Source organism: Uloborus diversus, chromosome 1 (assembly GCF_026930045.1).
Source record: "Uloborus diversus isolate 005 chromosome 1, Udiv.v.3.1, whole genome shotgun sequence".
In the NCBI taxonomy this organism is placed as follows: domain Eukaryota; kingdom Metazoa; phylum Arthropoda; class Arachnida; order Araneae; family Uloboridae; genus Uloborus; species Uloborus diversus.
The window spans coordinates 214,542,594-214,563,282 of NC_072731.1; the positions used below are offsets into that span (position 1 = coordinate 214,542,594).

Here is a 20,689-nt window from a genome sequence, read left to right on the forward strand (position 1 = left end):
ACGATATTACGCCATAAACAAACCTATTAAGTATCAAAGTAATTAACATTAATTGCACAAGTTTCTCTTGTGTAAGGTTTTTCTTTTTTTTAAATTAACTATATACCTAACTTTTTTATTTTTCAAATTTTTTGAAGCATTCATAATTCGAAAATGCATAACCATTAGTTTCAAACTTTTTATTGAACATGCCAGTTGAAATCTGTCATACTTTCAAATTTCAAGTTTTAATTCACTTTCCAGACTAAGGGGGGGGGGATGCAAATTCAACGTCTTACCTCAAAACTTATCTACATGGACCATTTTTGCAGATCTACGGAGTCGGAGGGAAAATAGCCGACTCAAACTCAGGGCTGGATTTAACGGTACCATCGGTTAGTCCCATACCTAAGCTATTTTAGGTATGGGACCCCTTTTGTAGTTTTAACAACGTTTCTCTCGGTGGTGTAAGAGAGAGAGAGGCTTTTTTTTTTAATTTTTTTTCTCTCCTTTACTATGTCTGTCTCTTTCATCTGATACATACAGCAATACTTTAATTTTTGTTGATCGTGTTTTAATGTGTTTTTCCTGATGTCCTGTGTTAGATTGACCTTAAGAGGGGAAATGTTATCAAGAAATTGACACATGACTCCCCTTTAAGTGGAGTACAAAATATTCCCAATTGTAGGGGGCCCGGGGATTTCTTCCCCGGAGGAAATATTGAAAAATAGATATAAAATTCTACATTTTGAAGCCTTATAAGATGTAGTTGGAACTACAAAAATATCAGGACAGAAATAGGCAAACAAAACTTTTTTTAAGTTATAAACTCTTTCAAAAATTAAGATAATACACAGTAAAAATTGTTTTCGATTCGAAAAACCAATGACAGCAGTCGACAGAGAGATACAGCGCGGGAAACGAAAAGACAACTCATTGCTTCTTGCTCATATTGGCTTTCGATACAATTAGTTTTTAATCACCCCTTCAACTCACCGACAAACAATTCAACTCCGACTCCTTTACCTTAAAATCAGTTCGACTCCAACTCTCACTCCGACCCCGCGATCACTGGCAGTGTTACAGGCATTGAGGGAAAATGACTCCGACTCTTGGAATTTTTAACCTACAAATGCCGACTCAGACTCTTTGTCTCCAAAATCTGTCCGACTCTGATTGCGCAGCACTGCTTTTTTACACTATTTTAGTACTTGGAAAAAAAAAAGCGTAATAAAAAAAATAGAATATAGCTTGAAAAAAAAAAAATTAAACAAGATTGAGTCTGGTATCAGTCTGTAAGATGGTTTGATCGATCTCGAAGGAGCAATGTTGACTTTTGAATTGGACTTGGTCCGATCAAATGATAACAGCGGTCTGGGCTAAGCGCAGCTTTTACTTTAAAGTTAGAAACATGAGTTTCGACTACATGATAACATCTGAAGAAAATAAATTTGGAAGCAAAATGTATGTTTTCAATTGCTTTTAACACATGATTTATTTATTTCTTTAATTTTGCCTTTTCCAAAAGGTTCGCCCCTCCCCCTCCCCCAGACATTTTTCTCAAAAAGAACCCAAACCCGATGTTACCAACCCGACGCCCGATGCCACCAACCCGACGTTTAATAATCCAATGATTGTTTGGTGTGTTGATTCGCCAAGCCCAATGTTTAGTAAATCATTCTCATTTCTTCTTCATTCCCAACAAAACTATTATGCAGTCTACAAAAAAGATCAATATAAGTTTTTGAGAAAAATGTATTTAAAATGTTAAACATCTATTTGCTTTTATTATATTAGTCCAAAGAATTTTTTTCCTGCATTTAGCATTTGCCGACAAGACATCATTACACTAAAAAATTAAAACATTAAATCTACTTTAGTACACTTCCTTGTATGAGGTAAAAGGATAGTTTACTCATCGATATGTTTTGTTGCAGAATACTCCAACAATAATCAGAAAAGTTGTAAATAACTATAGTAATAACTTACTTGTAACTTCTGAGTGAAAATAAAGTACTTTAAAACGCACCAATGAGTGCGTCTGCGTCTGCACACTTGACATGCTGATGAAGAGCTGTTTAGCGAATGTAATAGAAAAGCAAAAATCTCCGAAGCATGTTTTTTCTCCCATGACACCCCCCCCCCCCCTCTCCTCTCGTCTCGGCTATTGTCATTCGGTACGTATTTATCTCGTAACCCGATGACGACGCCTTAGGTCTGACCGGTAATCACCACTACATTCTGCAGGGACGGGGAGGGTACTCTTTTAGTCTAAGTGGACACCCTGAGGTCAAAACCAGCTCATCGACCAGGACTATAGAAGTTAGAAGGGCTGGCTCTTAGCGCCGCGAAAGTAGGAACGAGGGGGAAAGTGCCAGTGACGTCACTGGGTAGACTCGATCTGGAACATTTGTATAGTGCTTGCGTGCGTAATTCTTCACTCTCTTTCCCCGTTTTTATGTTTAAAAGTTTCTTGAGGGTTAAGCTTCAAAAAAAATGAAATACAAGGGTAAATGTTTTGAATCTTATCGACAAGTTAATAAGCGATACCAAAGACAATAAACATAATAGAAATCTACAATACAAATTTTAAGTTCCTATTGTGTAGTTTTCGATATTCTTTATCCAATATGCATGTTTTATAAAGGGGTAGAAAGCGGAAATTCTGCGCAATAAAATTGAACTTATAAAGGAATGAAAATAATTTACTGTGCTTGTCAAGTTTCCTCATGTGTGTACATAATTTTGTCAGTTTCGACTTTAAAAAATAATAATAATATTGTTATTTCAACCTTGTCTCAAAGAAAATGAAAGAGATAAGATGGATATAAGGAATAACTAAAACATATTGGAATTTCGCGATAACCCATTTGAATCTAAATACTGCCGATATTTTTAGAGGAAGTTTTTTTTCACGAAGTAACTATAACTCTGACCAAGAATCTTAACAAACGTTGTATTTGAAAACTGAAGTAGAACCTCATTAACCTGGACTAATTGAGGATCCAGGTCATCTAGATTGTTTAAAACGAATTAAGCAAAGTGATCTATAAATTGAACCAATGTACATAAGTAAAATACTTGAACACAGTAAAAATTGTATTTTGAATTAAAGAGAATGAAATATCAAACTGCATTAGAAAAAGTTAAAAAAATAAAGTTACAGCCTTACAAAAATACACTATTGCGCTAACGCGTTCTTTTTTTATACCGTATGTACATTCAAATGGTTGTCCGGATAAAGCGAAGTCCAGATTAATAGGTGTTTACTGAAATCGTTAATCAGCATTTCAATCACTTCAATTTAAAAATAACATATTGAAATTTAGCAACGTAAACCAAATTTAAAGTTTCAATGATTATCACCAAATTTATAAAGCTAACTTATTTGTAGACTGAAAAATTTCTTCATGTCTGAATTCTCCAAAACATTACGTTACAGTAATAAATGAAATCTTTCCCAATATTCTACAAAGTTTTCTTCTGTGATAAAATCCATTAAAAAAAATATTTCTGCCGGCTTAACTTTTGTCCTCAGAAAGTTTTTCATTCAAATATCGGATTCTTCCAAATGTTCTTACTCAAGAAAAAAGTTCAATAGCCTTTTTATATGGGTCAGGCAATTGATCTTTCAATACAGAAGACCAATTAAATGGCCTAGCTTTTGTACAATCATAAAAACACTAATGTATCTGATTTGAAAGCTTTAAATAATCACAAAAAAAAGCTTCTTTACAAAAATAGATACACGATTGAGATAATCACGATATAGTACTCATTTTCAATCTCTCTTCTCCCATCTTTAAGTCATTGTCGCATCAATGCGAATTATTATATATTTTAAGCATGGGGATACAGTGTTCAAGAAATTGTAGAGTTAAATCTATTGAATAATATTTACAAAGAAATTTCTTGCATTACATCTAAATGCATTGTAATTTTACGGTTGAAGGAAATTTATTACGGTCTCACAGTGCCGTTACTAAACTAATTAAATAACATAAATTTGCATTGTGACAGGGTTGAATCAAATCCTACATTAAAAAATAACTTCGTACACCACATTTTATAAAATTTGTCTTGTTCTTTATCTTAACTTTTTAAAATTCTTCCCCCAATTATTTATTGAAGCAGCTTCAAAGTTAGTATTCAATAAAAATAAATAAATAAATAAATAAAAAGCATTTCCAAACAGAAAAAAAGGTTGTATTCCTAAATTTTTGGGTGTGTTTTGAGCTCTTTGAAAATCTTGAGGGGAAGCTTAAGTTTCCAGAACTTTTTCAGCAACTAGGAAATCAGCACGTGAAGGCATTTTCAATACTTTCAAATATAATTACCCACAAATATTTTCGATTCTATAAAATGTGACCTTTACTTTAGCATAACGTGAAGGGAAAATAACCTGCCAACAGATTTAGCGCAGGAGCAAGAGCAGGAGCTGAAGAAACCGTAGTCAAATGTTATGAGACATTTGAAAATTGAAATCAAACCTTGAAGACAATATTCATATCCTCATTCATAATAAATGATTTTTAGCCTTGTCTGGGAGCGGCCTCAGCCCCTTCAACTGCCTCTTCAACAATCCTTGTACAGAGTAAAAATTCTTTAATTGTATTTTAACTAAGGCATACCACAGTTCTTAGGGCATACGCTGTGGATATTGTCCCGCGGAGTGTACCCGATGACGTCAAAAACGAGTTTTCTCTTCTCGCTGTCCACTTCGCGGCGGATGAAAAGATCAAAGGAACGAGCTAGCCCTTGTATTCTCTAGTCCTGCTCATCGACACCCTGCATCCCCTGCATCGACAAACAGAAATGTCAAGGATCAAAACACACCATTTCCCCCGAAGCAATAGCTATATTTTGTCACCATCTGGACGACGTTATACGGACTCGGGCTAACCTTGCCTCAAAGGGGATTTAATTTTTGTTTCCTTTATATATATATATATATATATATATATATATATATAAGATACTTCTACTTTTTTCTACTAATTTTTTTTTCGAGTTCATATATGAGAAAATTTTTATCATTTACGATAAACGCCAAAGCAAACAGATTCCCCGACGAAATACTAAATTTTCCCCGACGGGGGGGCAAGACGTTTCCGACAGGGGGGCAATTGCCCCCCCTGCCCCTCCCTTGGAGCCACGTCTGTTTTGGGAGAGCCCTGTCATGTAAGTCACCTTGACTTTACATGAATGTTTAACTACGGGACTACGGCCATTGTGCCCATCTCACAAAATCGATGTTGCACCCTCCGGCTTCTGCAAATTCTAGAGTACCTCCCCCGCCCTCCGGGCTCCTTTTTTTTTTTTTTTTTTTTTTGAACCTTTGTTCACTTGTTAGCAGTGAAACACAAGGCTCTTGAATCTTTGTCAGCAGAAAACTTACTTTGCATCTTGAGCTACGCTAATCTTGTTACATCGTTTTAGTGCCTTCAAACGTGTCCTCAGCTCCAGCAGAACTTTTTTCATCAGTCTGCGACGCAGGTTAAAAATGAAAAAATAGTCATCAAAATAAACTAACATTATATTTACCGGAAAATCGAAATCCGCGCCTAGAAAGCAGTATGACTCAAAAAAAAGGTTGTTCGACGGACCGTCACTGGCCGCCGAAAAATTTGATCAGTCCTTGGAGATTTTTACCTGATCTTGTTGAAACTTTTCTTTGTTCAATTGAAAATAAATAAAATAAAGATAATGGCATATTTTTTCTTTATATTTTACGTTAATTTTGTGTTTTTTTATCTATATTTTTTCGTGACTTCAAAAAGTTCTTTTTAAATATATAGTAATTATTATGATAATTACTTTGTTTTGTGTTTAAATGTTATTGGATGTAAATTATATTAAATATCTAACGATGAGGGTGTTTTTTTCTCGTTTGTTTATAAAAAAAATAAATAACCGGTGCACGAAATTTTTTTCACATTTTTATCGGTCCGCGTGTCTGAAAAGGTTGAGAACTCTGTTCTAAACGGTTATTATCACCCCGCCTTTCTTTCCTTTTTTTTTTTTTTTTGAAAGTAAAAACTTAAAAAACAATCTAGCACTCTGTAAAAAATCATTATAGTAATTATAAAACGCAATAGATGGCGGTACCTACCATTCATCTCATGTGATAAATTTGTTTTCTGAAACTTGAAACTTCAGCCCGGAGTACGGCGTTTTCGGCGGCGGGGTAATAAGTTAGATTTGTTAAAGAGAAATTATAAAAGTGGGTTGGGGTTATCAAGTGAGATTAATTCATTGGGCCGTTTGTGCCACCCGAAGAGCAATCTCTTGAAATCATTGAAGCAGTGATAATGTAATCCTAACATTTTTCAATGTTTCATATACAAATGTGACGACCAGCAACAGGCTCTAGGCCCAGCTAGGCTGGTCCTAGTCAATTTATTAGTCCCCAATGAAGATCAATGGCCCTCTTAAAGCTATCTGCAGCCTTGCTCATTACTAGATACCTCTTCCGGTGAGCTGTTCCAAGTGCCCACAACCTTACTAAAGTAGTAGTTTTTCCTTATTTCCAGGTTAGCCTGAGATTTGAACAGCTTAAAACATTGACCCCTTGTCCTGCTTTCCATGCAAAAATTTAATCCATTAACATCATTTATTTTGATAAATTTAAACAACTGAATCATGTCCCTCTGACCCTCCTTTGTTCCAGGCTATAGATATTAAGCCTGGTATCATAATCTAAATCTGAAAGTCCCTTTACTAGTCTAGTTACCCTTCTTTGAACCCTTTCCAGTACACCAATTATCTTTCCTCAGATAAGGCTACCAAAACTGCACAGCATACTCCAAATGGGGTCTTACTAAACTCCTATATGAAAGCAGAAGAACCTTCTTTGATTTGTTTGAAACAGATCTATTGATAAACCGAAGCATTCTGTTTTCTTTGTTACTTGCAATGCTGCACTGATGACTAAACTTGAAGTCCTGTTTCTTGATGTTAGTACTTCCTCGAATGTAAAATATTTTAACAATTGTAGCATAATTACCATAAAAAAGATTTGTCAGCTTTGTATTGTTTTCCGTTTAGTGCTTAATTAGCAACTTTCTAACCCCGCAAAGTTCTAAGAGCAACAAGTTTTTCTTCATTTTCTGTAAAATTCTTAAAATTCTTTTCACTCTCACAATTGCTACATGAAAGATTGACAAATAGTGTTAATCCTTTATTGTTTTATTATATTTTGTTTTTTTCTATTTTTTCCAGTTATTTTCCGCATTTAGCTCATTTTTACTGTTGTAAATTTCTGCTCTGTTTCTAGGAACTTTCAGCGTTACACTTCATATCTTAGGTTTGACAAACTATGTATTAAGAAATCGCACCCTCCCCCCTCCTCAAACAAAAAGAAACAAAAAAACTGATATAAAAATTTATATTTTAAGTCTATAAACTATTTTGTTATTCTTCAAGTTCAAAATTACTTGCAGTTCCTCAAACTTTGATGAATAAATGAACTATAATAGTAATAATAGTACCTTTGGCAATCATTGTTCAAAATTAAAAATTCATTTGTATGAATTTTTAAATTGTTCAGCCAAGTGATTTATATACCTTGACAAATTTATAATTTTTGTGTGAATGTTTTAGTAAAAGCTGTTTAAAAGTTTCATATTTATGCATTTTATTAAATGCATTGTACAGCTTTTAATTAATTCATATTGAGTAATTTAAAATGTGGGTTAGGATGTTTCACCATTGAGTCCATTACAAGAATTTTTTTTTTCAGAAGGGAGAGACAAGGTTTACTTTCTTAAGTTAGTCAACCTTGAAATTAGGAAAGCTTACCATTTCAATAAAATGATAGAGTTCTATGCATTTGGATTACTTTGCCAGAAGCAATTAGATGGTTCTTGATGTGCATTAAGGATGAACTGAAAAGGGCCAACCTAGTTAGGCCCAGATCTTTTTACTGTTTTTCTCCCTTTTATGTTTGTACATTTTAAGGAAAAAGCCCAGGGACTTAAGTGGTAGCATTTTGCGCTTCCACGATCTGGTTTGGGCTTTGGCCAACTCAGCCTTTTATCCCTTCAGTGTGCCAATAAAATGAGTACTAAGCATATGCTTGGAACGAAACACTGAGGTTCCCATTTAGCTATTGGAACATCTGCCTTGCACCCCAGAGCCCTTGGTTTCAAAAACTGAGATAAGAACAGTAGACCTTGGCTTCCATGGACTGTTCAGTCTCTGAGTTTAGTTTATATTTCAAACAATACTGAAAGCAAAACTATATTTCTTTTTTTCTTTTGCAGATGCGTCTTGTGGAAAACCTATGCTATCCTTGGCCTTACCATCTTTTGATGCAATTGCGAAGAAAAAGAATGACTTTTCTGTTTTTGGCAATGGTTTGCTAAATTCCTCCTATAGTGTATTTAAACCTTGGTCAACTGCAGGGAAGAAACATAACTCTACGCAAAATGTTGGTGAACGTGACAAATCAAGCCTCGGTGTCTCAGAATCGGCCATCACGTTTTGTCCGAGTGAACGGAACCTTTCTTCTAAACAACATTCTTTCATAAATGAGAGGAATAAAAATGATTGGAGTGAAAATGATTTGGGCGTCACTGACTACAAAGATGTACTTCCTCCAATGCACTTTCCTGGCATTTTATCGGGGTTGCCGATGAATGGTGCTGAAAAGCTTAACATGACTGGTAGTACTAATCCACGGGCAGAGCATTTGAGCTGGCTCTCAGAAGTAGCTTCTGCAGCATCGAAAGGAACGCTGAACAGACATGTGTCATCTCCGGAACAAAGCCAGGCAGCAATTTCCAGTGCTCCAACGCTGCATAGTGTTGCTGAAAATACATCTCAGATATTGCTTCCAAATGCGGGATCACTCTTTTCCCCTCAGGTTGTTATTGCTAGACCTGCAAATTCGAATAATGTGAAGATGTTTACCCCACCTTTTCAGATTGAGCGTACACGCCATGTTCAACATTCATCCATTCCAGTTGCTGGTACTACTACAGCATTGTATTACACTCAAGCCCCTCGAAATTCAGTCTATCCAAGTTTTTTTCAAGCCACATATTCATCACCATCTTCATATTCAGCCCCTGCTACTCAGTCGGTTGCTACAAATGTTCCAATCAATAATGAGCCAACAAGAACTTATCTTCAGGTAAACAAAATATGTTACTTTTAATTTACAGCTAAATTATTTTAAACTTTTATTGGTATTCACAGTTCTAGAGCTTGATTGTGTACCCCCTTGCAGTGATTTAAGAAACTAGCCAAAGAAGAACTTAAACTTATAAAAAGCTCAATTACTGTGGTGATGAATAGTGAGAAAGAAATGTTAGAAAAGTAGTAGTATGAGTATAGCTAACTAGAACCAGCCTAGCTGGGCCCAGAGCTTAATGCTGGTCATCAAATTTGTATTTGTATGCTAAAATTTAAATCTAGGCATCGAGATGGATGATGCCGATAAGTTTTCTATGAGTCAAAACTAAAATTCTAGGTTCCATGTTTAAGAAATCAAACTTACATGAAATTATAAATCAGCTAAATAGAAGTTGTACAAACATTCATTTTGAATTAAGAAAAACTTAAGCGTTTACGCTATGCTTTTCTTTCACCTACACTGTGTCACAATTGTGATAAGTTGGCAAAGAAAAAGTTAAATATAATCCAAAATTTCTGGTATCAAAGTTGACACCAAGAGTGTCAGAATAAAATATTTGGTTTTGAAACTCACATTACAAGTGCTTATTTCTAACTCCGAGTTGTATTGTATGTTGTAAATTTCGTTTCAAAACTATAATTTTGAAATCATTACTTTATGTTCAATATTAGAATGTTATAAATTTGCAATATATTGCAAAAGAGTTTCAAAATCATATGCAGTTAGTATAGCCAAAACTACTTATGAATTTAATATTGTTAATGTTAATTGTTAATGCAGGGTTAGTTATTTAAAAAATATTGTTAATTTAAATTTATAATTCCTCATTTGTGTAAAATATGATATTGATTTGTTCTTTTGCAATAGTCTGGGGGCATGCATAAAAATTTTAGGACCTGTCAACATATGATTTTTATGGGCCCACATCCATATTGTTTGCCCTTACGTCCCTACATATATTTCACCCCTAATTTCAAAAATATTGGCCGCCTTCAGGCCTGGGTCAACAGGTGTCCCTTCTCCCCCCTTGTGCACGCCCCTGGTAATTGTTCTGATGTGAATAGAAAGTTTTTTAAATCTGCAAATTCGGTTCTTTTCATTGTTCTTAGTACATAAGTTTTTACCAAATATTTTTATTAATCTCTGGCTACTAATTATAACATTAATTTAATGTTATAATTTTCTTTTAGGTTGACAACTATTCAAATCTTCCTATTGTTCACAGTGTTGGCTCAACAACTCAGCTTCCATGTTCTCCTGGATATTTGCAGTCCCCTCATTCAACTGCAAGTCCAACGAACTTGACCGTACCATCACCACATAATAGGTTGTTTCAGCAAGGGAGGAGTATTCTTATTAGTCGTTCTCCTGAGGTAATGATTACCCAGCAGTCACTCGAAAGAGAACCTTGTCATGTACGAATACAACTATCTCCTACCGTACCACTGTTGCAGGAGGATCCATCTCGAAGAAAATCCTATACTTCGATAGATTCTGTGATGGGATCTTCCAGTTGTAGCCCAGTAATTGAAACTGGGGGAAATGTCTCCCATGCTTCAGATTTTGCTGTCTCTAAAGAATATGTTAACCAGCAAACTACACCCTCTTCTAACACAAGCTATAGGTTACCGACTGGTAAAGAAGGTAGCCTGAAGCATCGAATTTTACGGCCACCAAGTATTAATATTGTTGATCCACCTCAGTCAATTGTAGCAGATGCACCACTTTCTGCTCCACCAATTCGAACTCACCGTGAGCCCTCTCCGAAGCAAGCTAGATCAATACCGTCTTCAGGTTATCGATCTTTTTCAAGCTCTGCATCGTCGATAACAGAAGTATCTACAAGAATTCCATCTGTAAGCGCAAGTCCTTGTGGAACATTTCTTAATCACCGTTCTTCTCTTTCATCTGGTTCTCCTTCACCAGCTGCTCCAATTTCCCCTGGTGCAACTGCACAACTAAAATACCCACAGTCATTCATGAAAGGTGCCATTATTCAACTAGCAAATAATCAATTTAAGGAAGTGGAAAATATGACAACGGAAGACTTTATCGAATGTGGATTGTTAAGCCCCACCTTGAGGATAGATTCTAGTACTGTTGTGAACATTGAAAAAACTCCATCCACTGGTTCTGCAAAGTTAGGATTTCATGTAGGGCAAGACAATATTCCAGTAAGCATTTTAATATCTGAATATAGTCTATTCTGTGCTATTCATATGTTGTTTGCATTGGACAAAGTTCTATTTAAAATGATAAATATTTGTTTGTGTATACCAGAAAAAAAAAAAATCTGATGTTCAAAGCTTACTTTTTTCTTTATAATTACTTCTTTATGTACTTATTAGTTTCATTTGAAAAGTTTTCTTAAAACTATTAATGAGGTATTATGTTTTTTTTTCTATTCCAACTTTTAATATATTTTATTACGAACATTTATATCAGAAAACAAAAATTTTGCAGCTTTTCTTTTGTTTGAAAAATAAGGCACTTAAAGCTTACTGAAATCAGACAATAAATCTGTTACCTGCGTAAGCTACTTAAAATCAGCCGTGATTTTTAGTCATTTTTGAGAGAACAAAATAGGGTAATGGCACCAGTAACAGACATGCTTATGACATCGCTCTCAGGTTAACTGAACTTTCTGAGCCTTTTAAAAGTATTTTTCTCCCATGCAACTACATCTCATATAACATTTGGCTGCTTCTGGATCCTCTGAATTAATTCTATTTTTATTTGCGCAATTTCGAAAATAAGTTCAACCCTCAGTAACAGACACCTAACAGATACCAACAATTCTGATATTACCCAGTAACAGATAGGATGAGGAAAGGATGAGTAATGGACAAAATTCCCCTTTTCTCTTCAAAATGTGCATAAGTTCTTTATTTTTAGACCTAAAACCTCATTAAATTCAAAAGAATACTTATTAAATTATGATGATTAATTATTTGAGAACATCTGCAATCCTAGCTGTGGAAGACTGAACTGAGCAGAACACTTATTTCTTAATAATAACCCTTTTTTTTTTTCGAAGTTTAACTTCCAATTCCCCAAAAGAACTTCCTAAAGTTGAGAGCAGTAATTTTTCACGGACATTTTTTTCCATTGTCACATAATTATGTGGAAATATTCTTTAAAAAATATATTCTTGAGTAACTGTTTGCTACCTTAAATGCACAAAAAAATACGATTTTGAGGTAACGACCTTTTTCTTCATAAACTAGAGGGCTCTGCTCGCTAGCGCTCACCAACCCCCGAAGATTGCTTCGCAATCTTATTTGATTCGCAAAGATTTAAATAATCAATTAAAAAGAAACAGATTACAAACACATTATGAGCTCACTTTGGAACAAAGCACCCCTTCCTCGGTTTTCAAAATAACTTGTACCAACATGCAGAGCCATAGGTGCTTATAGGTTCCTGAGCATTGCAAAACTGCAGTTTTGTACGTTTGAAAAGTCGGTTTCATATTCGTGGTCTCTAGTAACATATTTTTCTCTTTAGCTCAGGGCTTGAATTGAGTTGAGCCTAAGATTTTCCGTTCAAATCGAAACCCTCAAGTTTGTGAGTAAAAAAGAAGAAACAAGTGAATCGAAAAGACGTAATTATGGAAACGCCAAATAAAACATCAATAATTTTAATGGAGATGAGATTATTCGAACTTGATTTTTAATGGCTTGTAATTTTTTTTTCCTTTGGGGATAGAACCTTTGTTTTTCGACCATAGGTTGAATTAGATCTGGAGTAAAAAAAGCTCCTCTTTCCAGTGGTGTCAAAAAGAAAACTGTGGGACAATTTGTTTGCTTTTTACTGACAGATTCAATGAAGAAAGTTGTGCCTAAATTTTAGCTAATCCTAAGAAAGTTTGAGTGAAAAACGCAAATAACTCCCGTTGTATTTAAGTTAGAGCATTGAAACAAATTGCGTAGAATGCGGAAAATTCTACCCTTTCCAACAATATATAATATTAATATATGCAAGAAATTTTTAACCCCTTTAATAGGCAGTAATAGACAATTTATGCAAAATTTGAGCTTAAAAAGTTAATTACAAAAAAACTAATTTGAATTTAAAAAAAACCCCAAGTGCAAACCACCTGTGCTCGAAGTAAGTTTGTACAAAATTTAACGGCTGTAGGTGGTATGGGATCTCCAGGACGCAGGCCCACCACAAACTTCCTTCAGAATTTCTTTGAAACCTTACTTTTATTTACTGTCAAGAGAAAAAAGTTTTGAACCATTTTTCGCAAATTTTTATCATTACTGTGAGTTTTTTTAAAAAAAATTCTCACTTTGTACCAAAAAAGGAATTTGGAATCATTTTACTATTTATGGTTGTTTTAAGGAGCTAAGCAGATCAGCAATGAATTTTTCAAAGGAAAATTGTGCATTTCCGGCAAAAAACACAATTTGCAGATAATTTATGTTTATAGCTTTTTAATGGGGAAATGACAGTAAAACACAAGTATCAATTCAGAGTATGCAGCAATTTTCAAAATCGAAGGATGAAAACTAATGGCTAAGATACGAGTGAAAATATTTGCAAAAAAATACTATACAAAATTTTTTATATTTTAGTAGCTTATGTGTTCTGCAGCATATTACGTAGAACACAGAAATTTCAGTTTTTGATGTCAAAACAATTGTTTGAAATTTTTTAATGGTTATTTTAGGTTATATATTGAAACAATATTACTTCTAGAACCAACAGGTTTTTTCAGAACTGAAAAATCTTCATTTTTGACTTAGATGTAAGGAAAGCAAAATGTACCAGGTGGGCTTCTTTGATCCACCATTTTGGACAAAAGCTCACATGGGAACTTAGGGGACTTTTCAGGATTTGTTCTACACATGCTCAGGAATTTATCCTGAAAAAAATCAGCTAATTATAAATTTGTGGTGCATCGACCCTATTTTTGGCCTAAATTTACAGGGCTATTCAGATCTATGGGGTGAGAGTATTATGATGCTGGTTGAAAAAAAAAATGTATTTTCTTTAAATTAAAAAAAGAAATATTTTTTTAAACACCCAGCTCTGAAAAGAAATTTTTAAATTTCCAACCCAAGTGTAGTGGTTAAAAAAATTCAATATTGTAATCATTCATTTTAAAGCTGTATTCATCTCCTTTTGTATGAATTTTTATTTATTTGCCTTTTTTTTATGATGAAGGAAGTTTAAAACTTGTTGCCAAAAGTATCATTTGCAAGTAATCTTGTTCTTGAATTGCCTTACATAGTTTATTGACTAAATATTCAGTTTTTATGCATTTTGGTATTTAAAATTTCTGTTATTAAACTGAATTTTTGTTGTTCAAACAGATAACTGTTGAAGCACCCTTAGAGCATCCTTTCTTTGTATACAAGCAAGGCTGGTCCTCTTGTTCTCCTGAGCGCTCTTCCCAACGTTATGGACTCAACTGTCACAAACTGAAAGTGGGCGACGTATGCATTTCCCTAACAGACAAACCACAAAGTGTTAAAAGTAATGGACAAAAGGAGTCAAATTTCACTGTGCCAACTAAAAATGTTAGCTCTCCAATGACTGATAAAAGTAAAGCTTCTGTAAATATTTCTTCTGAGACCAAAGAGATGACATCTCATGCTTTTCGTTTGCCAGTTAGTATTGGTTTAGAAAAACTTACCACTTCAAGTACAGAAAAGTCTATTAATAAACCAGAAACAAAGGAATCCCCAAAGAAGAGGAAAAGACGCTGGTCTGCACCAGATAACCTTAGTCAAAATGATGATATAAATTCTTGAAAAAGAAAAAAGCCTTTTTTTTCTTCTTCTAAATATCTGCTACTTTTAGTACGCTATGCTTAAGCATAGTTATTTTAGAGATGGGTGGATGAGTTTTGCTGAAAAAGTGGAGGTTGTTATCTTGTTTGGAATATTTAAAGCTTAATGTAGTCACTTAAGACAGTATACATGGTGCAATCCAAAAGTAATGAGCCTTTGTTTAAAAAAAGAGATTTATTGAGCTGATCGGTACAACTGCCTAATAGTCTTAAAAATAGGCACCTCCTGGCAACAATGTTCTTCTGTAGGCGGCTTTTCCAGGACTCGAAGGCACCCTTTACGTCCTGTTTCGAGGGGTCTGCAAGGGCTGCCTTGACATGTGCTTGGATGTCCTCGATGGAATCGAAACGTTTCCTTGTCAGCGCTGATTTTAATAGTGGAAACAATAAGTCAGGAGGCCACAAGCCCTGACTGTAGAAAGGCTGGGGCAACACGGGAGCGTTGACTCTGTCAGTTCAATCTCTCCGTTAATTCAATTCTCAGTCAGAACTCTCGGCACAAGTGTCGCGCAGACTTTCCCCATGTGCAACTTCTGCTTAGCAATGCGTTCCACCGTTGTTTCTGATAAATCCAGGGCTTTTGGTAATTGATAGAGACTCAAACACCAGTCCATGTTCAAAAATTCACACACTCGTTGCTTATTTATGCCAGTACGAGCCCAGAACGGGCGTCCAGACTGGAGTTCGTCAGTCACCACTTCCTGTCCTTACGAAAGGCCTCGTGCCATTTTTCTGCTTGCGAATAGGACAAACACTCAGTCCCAAGAACCTGTTGAAGCATTGCAAAAGTTTGGGAAGAATACCGTAAGCATAATTTAATCTCTTTGCGTTGCTCTTACTACATTTTCATATCACTGTGTAGCGAATCACCTTATAGGGGTCACTGTTAGGGTTGATGGTGCCACTCCGAAAGCTGGGAGGCAACTGACCTGCATTGTGCTGTAAAGCCAACAACCCTCTCCTCCGTCGCTGTCAAGCGGAGCGAGCTGCAGGGTGTGCATGGATCAGTATAAAATGAGGCTCATTACTTGTAGATCATACCATGTATGTCAAGTAGAACATTAAAACAAAGGGTGTATAAATTAAGAGATTGTTTATGTAAAGAATCGATGTGAAATGAGTAAATTCTGACCTTTTCTGTGGCTCTTATGAAACAACTTTATTTCATCCTTAAAAAATAAGAAAAAAGGGGGGAGGGCGGTAGATTGATAATTCTAATGTTTAAAAATCAAAATGTGATACGATAAATTGCTGAATATTTTATCTACCAGTTTGTTGGCACTTTCAGCTTCAATAAGCTGACATCTGCCTCCAGCTTGGTTATTCCCTATTCCAGATTAATGAGTTCGAAGGGTGAGGACGAAACTGCAGTCTCTGGATGAGATAACCTGGCTGTTGGTATATTGCATGTAGTTCTGGCCATAGCTCTGGCTTAAGGGCCGTAACTTACTGCTTCATTGAACCTTGTTACAATTTCTTATTTCAAATTTTCTCCTGCATACATTTCAATCCTGTTTGTGACTTCAATCATCTTTAAAATATTTAGAATTTGGAGGCTTGCTTTTAGATTGCAAATATTTTTTATGGTAACATTTGAGGTTAAAGTCAAAATAGATGAAAACTTATTCTTAAAAATATTGTCTTTAAAATTCATATCTGGCTAGTGCTTAAATCGAGGGCTAGACGATTAGAAACTCAGTCAAATGTATTGGGTACCCTCCTTGAAAGGGATCCAGATTGAAAACTATTAATTTTCACATGGAGTTTGAAGAAACAAATGTGAAATTCTTGAGCTGTGTAATTCAAACTATACAATTGCTTCATTTTAATTTTTCACATTGATACAATCATTTTGTGAGTTCTTTTGAACATAGTATATGATATCTAGACTAGACCAAATATTAGGCTAAGAGTGTATGTAAAGATTTATTTTGGGAGAGATCCAATCCAAATATTAAGAAACTATTTCTTTGAAAATATTATGGTTTTTTATTCAAAATAAATAGTTCAAAATTTATTTCGGGAGGAGCCCGTGCCCCTTCTGCTCTCCCTCTTAAATAAACTTGTGCTAAGTAGGAGTCATCTCTACTTGATGCAATAAACTAACACCCATCTCTAACTTTAAATCTTTAGTACATCAGACTAGATTATTTGAAATTTCAGATACTCAACCCACTACAAACAAACTCACTGCTCCAAAAAGTGTAGCAGTGAATGAATAATCCTTTAATATGATTTTAATGAAGATTTTCTATGAAATGCAGATAACAAAGTATTTTTTATATCTTACTCATGCGAAGGATTTCAGTGAATAATTTCACCTCTCTCTAATATTCTTAATCATACCCATTATGTAAAATAAGAAAATTGGTAGTTATGATAGATATCTTGAAATTTCTATTTTTTATTGAGACTTGAAATATTTTATGCTTCACTTTTCATAGTGTTAGAAATGTTTTAAACATTGTTTGTTAAGCAATTATAACTTTCATGTTGATTTGAAAATTTTATTGCATTGAATGTTATAGATACTAAATAGAAGTTTTAAAAATATTTTTAAAATATAAGTCCATTGGGATATATTTCAGTATAATATCCAATTTATCAAAGCTTTCATTTTGTAATGTGCATATCATGACTTATTATTCCTTCCATGCCACAAAGTAACTTGCTGTTTTCTTTTGTATTAGTTGTAATTGTAAACTATACCTTCAGGAAAGGAAAAAAAAAAAAATTATACCATTTATGCAATAATTTAATTGCACCAAAAGGAAGCGACTATAACTTATTTCAAATTAATTTTTACAGTATTTTGTTTCTTGTTTATAAGTTATTTCAATTCATAGCAAATATTCTTTCATATACTGTTGTCTGGGTTTGTTGCTAGGTGTATAACATAATATTAATGGACCCTAAAACATGCTTTTAGATTTTTTTTAATTGGAAAAGGGGAGGAGGGAGGGGAGTAGGTTCTCAAAAGAGAGTTTTATAACATTTCATTCACAATTCTTTACCTTACATCTTTCTTTTTATTAATTCAATCATCATGAAAATGTTAATATATCATCTTAAATATTGCAAATGTATATTTACTTTATATTAACTTTTACGTTATATTAACTTTTGTAACTTCTGGTGAAAAACTGCATTTGAATTAATCACTTGCTGCAAAAAACTTGCAACTTAGATTACTGACATTAAACCTGTCTTAATAATTTGTCTTCAGTGTAGCCAAAAATTATTGCAAAATATTTATTTTTAGCTTTATATTTCTTTTATTGTGTTATTGTTTTAATTCGTTCATTAACTTGAGACATATTAGATGCTGATGAAAATTCTGTTGACCTTTTTCATTTGTACTAGAAATATTCACTGCAAATGACCATTTATGAACATATGACTTGTTTTGGTTGAAAAAAGTAGCTCTGCTACACAAAAAATCTGTGATTTTCTACCTTTTATTCCTTTATTTTATAGAATAATAGTTCTTAAGTTCGTAGCTATTAAAGTGACTGTAGATATTAATGTGCAATCCTAGAATTCTGCAGTTGTTAAAAAGTTGAAAATTTTTAATCACTGCCTACTAAATCTTATCCATTAATTTAGCAGATCTGTGAATTTTCTGTCAAATTTTCGAAATTTTTAGCCCAACTGTGGATGGCAACAAAAGATATCAATATTGAGTTATAAGATTCTGCATCCTTCATAAGAATAGGAGTTTACAACTCTTCTGCACTCAAAATTTGCAAAATCCAAAAAAAAAAAAAAAAAAACCCATGGTTTACCCATTGAATATCAAACATATTTTCTTAAGTCTTGCTTGGTAGTTTTCTTATATGAAGAATTATCCAGAGTTGGGTTTTTGTTAAAAACATAGGAACATAGGCATCTGTGCACTCTGCAATGACCATAGTATTATGATGTATATTTTGGTGAATTCTTGTATGAAAAGAAAAGTTCTGAGCTTAGTACAAAATGAGTTTATGTTTTAATCCTGTTTAAATTTTATGAAGAATGTTTCATTGCCATTTTCAAATGTTTAATTTGCACTTGTTTAAACATCAAGCGCGGAAAAAAAAGTTTAAGCATTACTCTTTAAATATTGTCTCTATTATTCAATTTTACATTGTTGCATACTTGTTAAGCTCGTTTTAAAAGTGCAGTAGTGTTCAATGTGTTATGTAGTAATGTGCTTTTATTTGATCTGAAAGTAGTCTTTTTTTTTAAGCCTATCAAATATTTTCATGTTACTTCAAAACTGAGCAAATCATAGTTAAACTTATTTTTAAGGCATTCATGCCTCCCTTGCAATTTTTCTATAACCCCCCAGGTTGAGAACCTCTGTAAATAATATTTACAGAAGAAAGACGTGTAATCTCTATTGTATAAAAATTTACAAAGTAGATATGAGCTATTGAGAGTGTCTTAAGAACAAGAAGTAAACACAAATTTAATCACAATATCTAAATCTCTTTAATCATAAAAAAAATACAAACTTTTATTTAAAAAACTTGAAATGCTTTTGTCAGTGTACACCAACTTTTAATATTACCTTATTGAAACGGTCTACTGAATTTTTTAAAATTAAATGTTCTTGTTGGTCTTTGTTTTTTTTTTTGCATTTAATGTTTTTTTAAACAAAAAAAAAAGTTTTTACAAATTTTGAATTTAATTAAATATTTTCAGCAGTCATTTTTATGCTCATGGGAAAAGTAGATACCAATATATAAGCAAATTTGTATGCATAAACAAATTTATTGATGATAAAGAAAACTAATTGTTTTCTGTGACAACAATGCAGTTTTTTAAAAATTGACTAAAAATAGCAAGGATTATCTAAATTGGTTATAGAAATCAAAGTAATAACTTAAAAAAATAAGTTTTAATGAAAGAATGGTTTTTACAGTAACATAGTTGAGCTTAAATTAAAAGTTTTATTCAATGTGCCAAACAAATGCAAATAAGAAGAAAGTCCACATTTGAAATCAGAAATTAAGATAGTTTGATATGCATAATTTAACAGGTATTATTTGTCTTAATAAATTTTTTGTGAAGCTTAAAAAGGAAATCTTTGCTTCAAGGTGTTTAAGCATTTTCAAATTTCTTGTTGCTGGTAGAATTTTGAAACATCTTGTATCTCAAGGTAGTTTTTCAGTAAAATTTGTAACAATAGCTTATAAAGTGTAGCATATCCGCAACTTATTTACACCATAATTCATTGTAAACATAGCAAATAAAGTATTACTATACTTTTGTTAAAACGTTTTGGTCTCCTTTTTTTTTTCTTTGTCTCGTTGTTTGGATTTTGATAATGGCCACTGAACTGGACAACCTTTTGTAATCTTCCAAATACAGTTATAAGCTTTTATATTTTATAATAATGTCATCATTAATTATGTAGTTTGTTCATAAATTACTTGATTCAAGACATTTTAAAATTTACATTAGGATACATGTATGACATGGAGGAGTCAAATCTCATCTTTGGAGGAGTCAAATACATGAACTCATACCAAAATAGAGATCAGTTCCTACCGATGTTTTGGGAAGTGGTTTCAATGTTCGCACCACACTGAAACCAGCCAAGACTTATACAGGGTGTCCGCACATGTGGAAAGTCATGGATTTGGACTATGATCGAAAATGGTTATGGAAAGTCATGGTTTTCTGCAAAAAATGCTGAAGTCATGGATACTGACATCTGGTCACGGATTTTGGGTTCAAGAACATGCATCTTTATCAAATTCTGCACAATGTGCGCAATTTAGCCG

General features: G+C 33.6%; 1 protein-coding gene across 1 annotated transcript in view; it reads left to right on the forward strand.

The window, feature by feature from the left end:
- LOC129234161 (uncharacterized) overlaps positions 1-20,167 on the forward strand; it is a 47,990-nt gene extending 27,823 nt beyond the window's left edge. Inside the window, exons 2-4 of the mRNA XM_054868075.1 lie at positions 8,244-9,115; positions 10,309-11,292; positions 14,440-20,167. Of these exons, the coding sequence (XP_054724050.1) occupies positions 8,244-9,115; positions 10,309-11,292; positions 14,440-14,880 (2,297 nt within the window). The 3' untranslated portion in view covers positions 14,881-20,167. The remainder of the gene's footprint in view (positions 1-8,243; positions 9,116-10,308; positions 11,293-14,439) is intronic.
- The last annotated feature ends 522 nt before the right edge of the window (positions 20,168-20,689 follow it).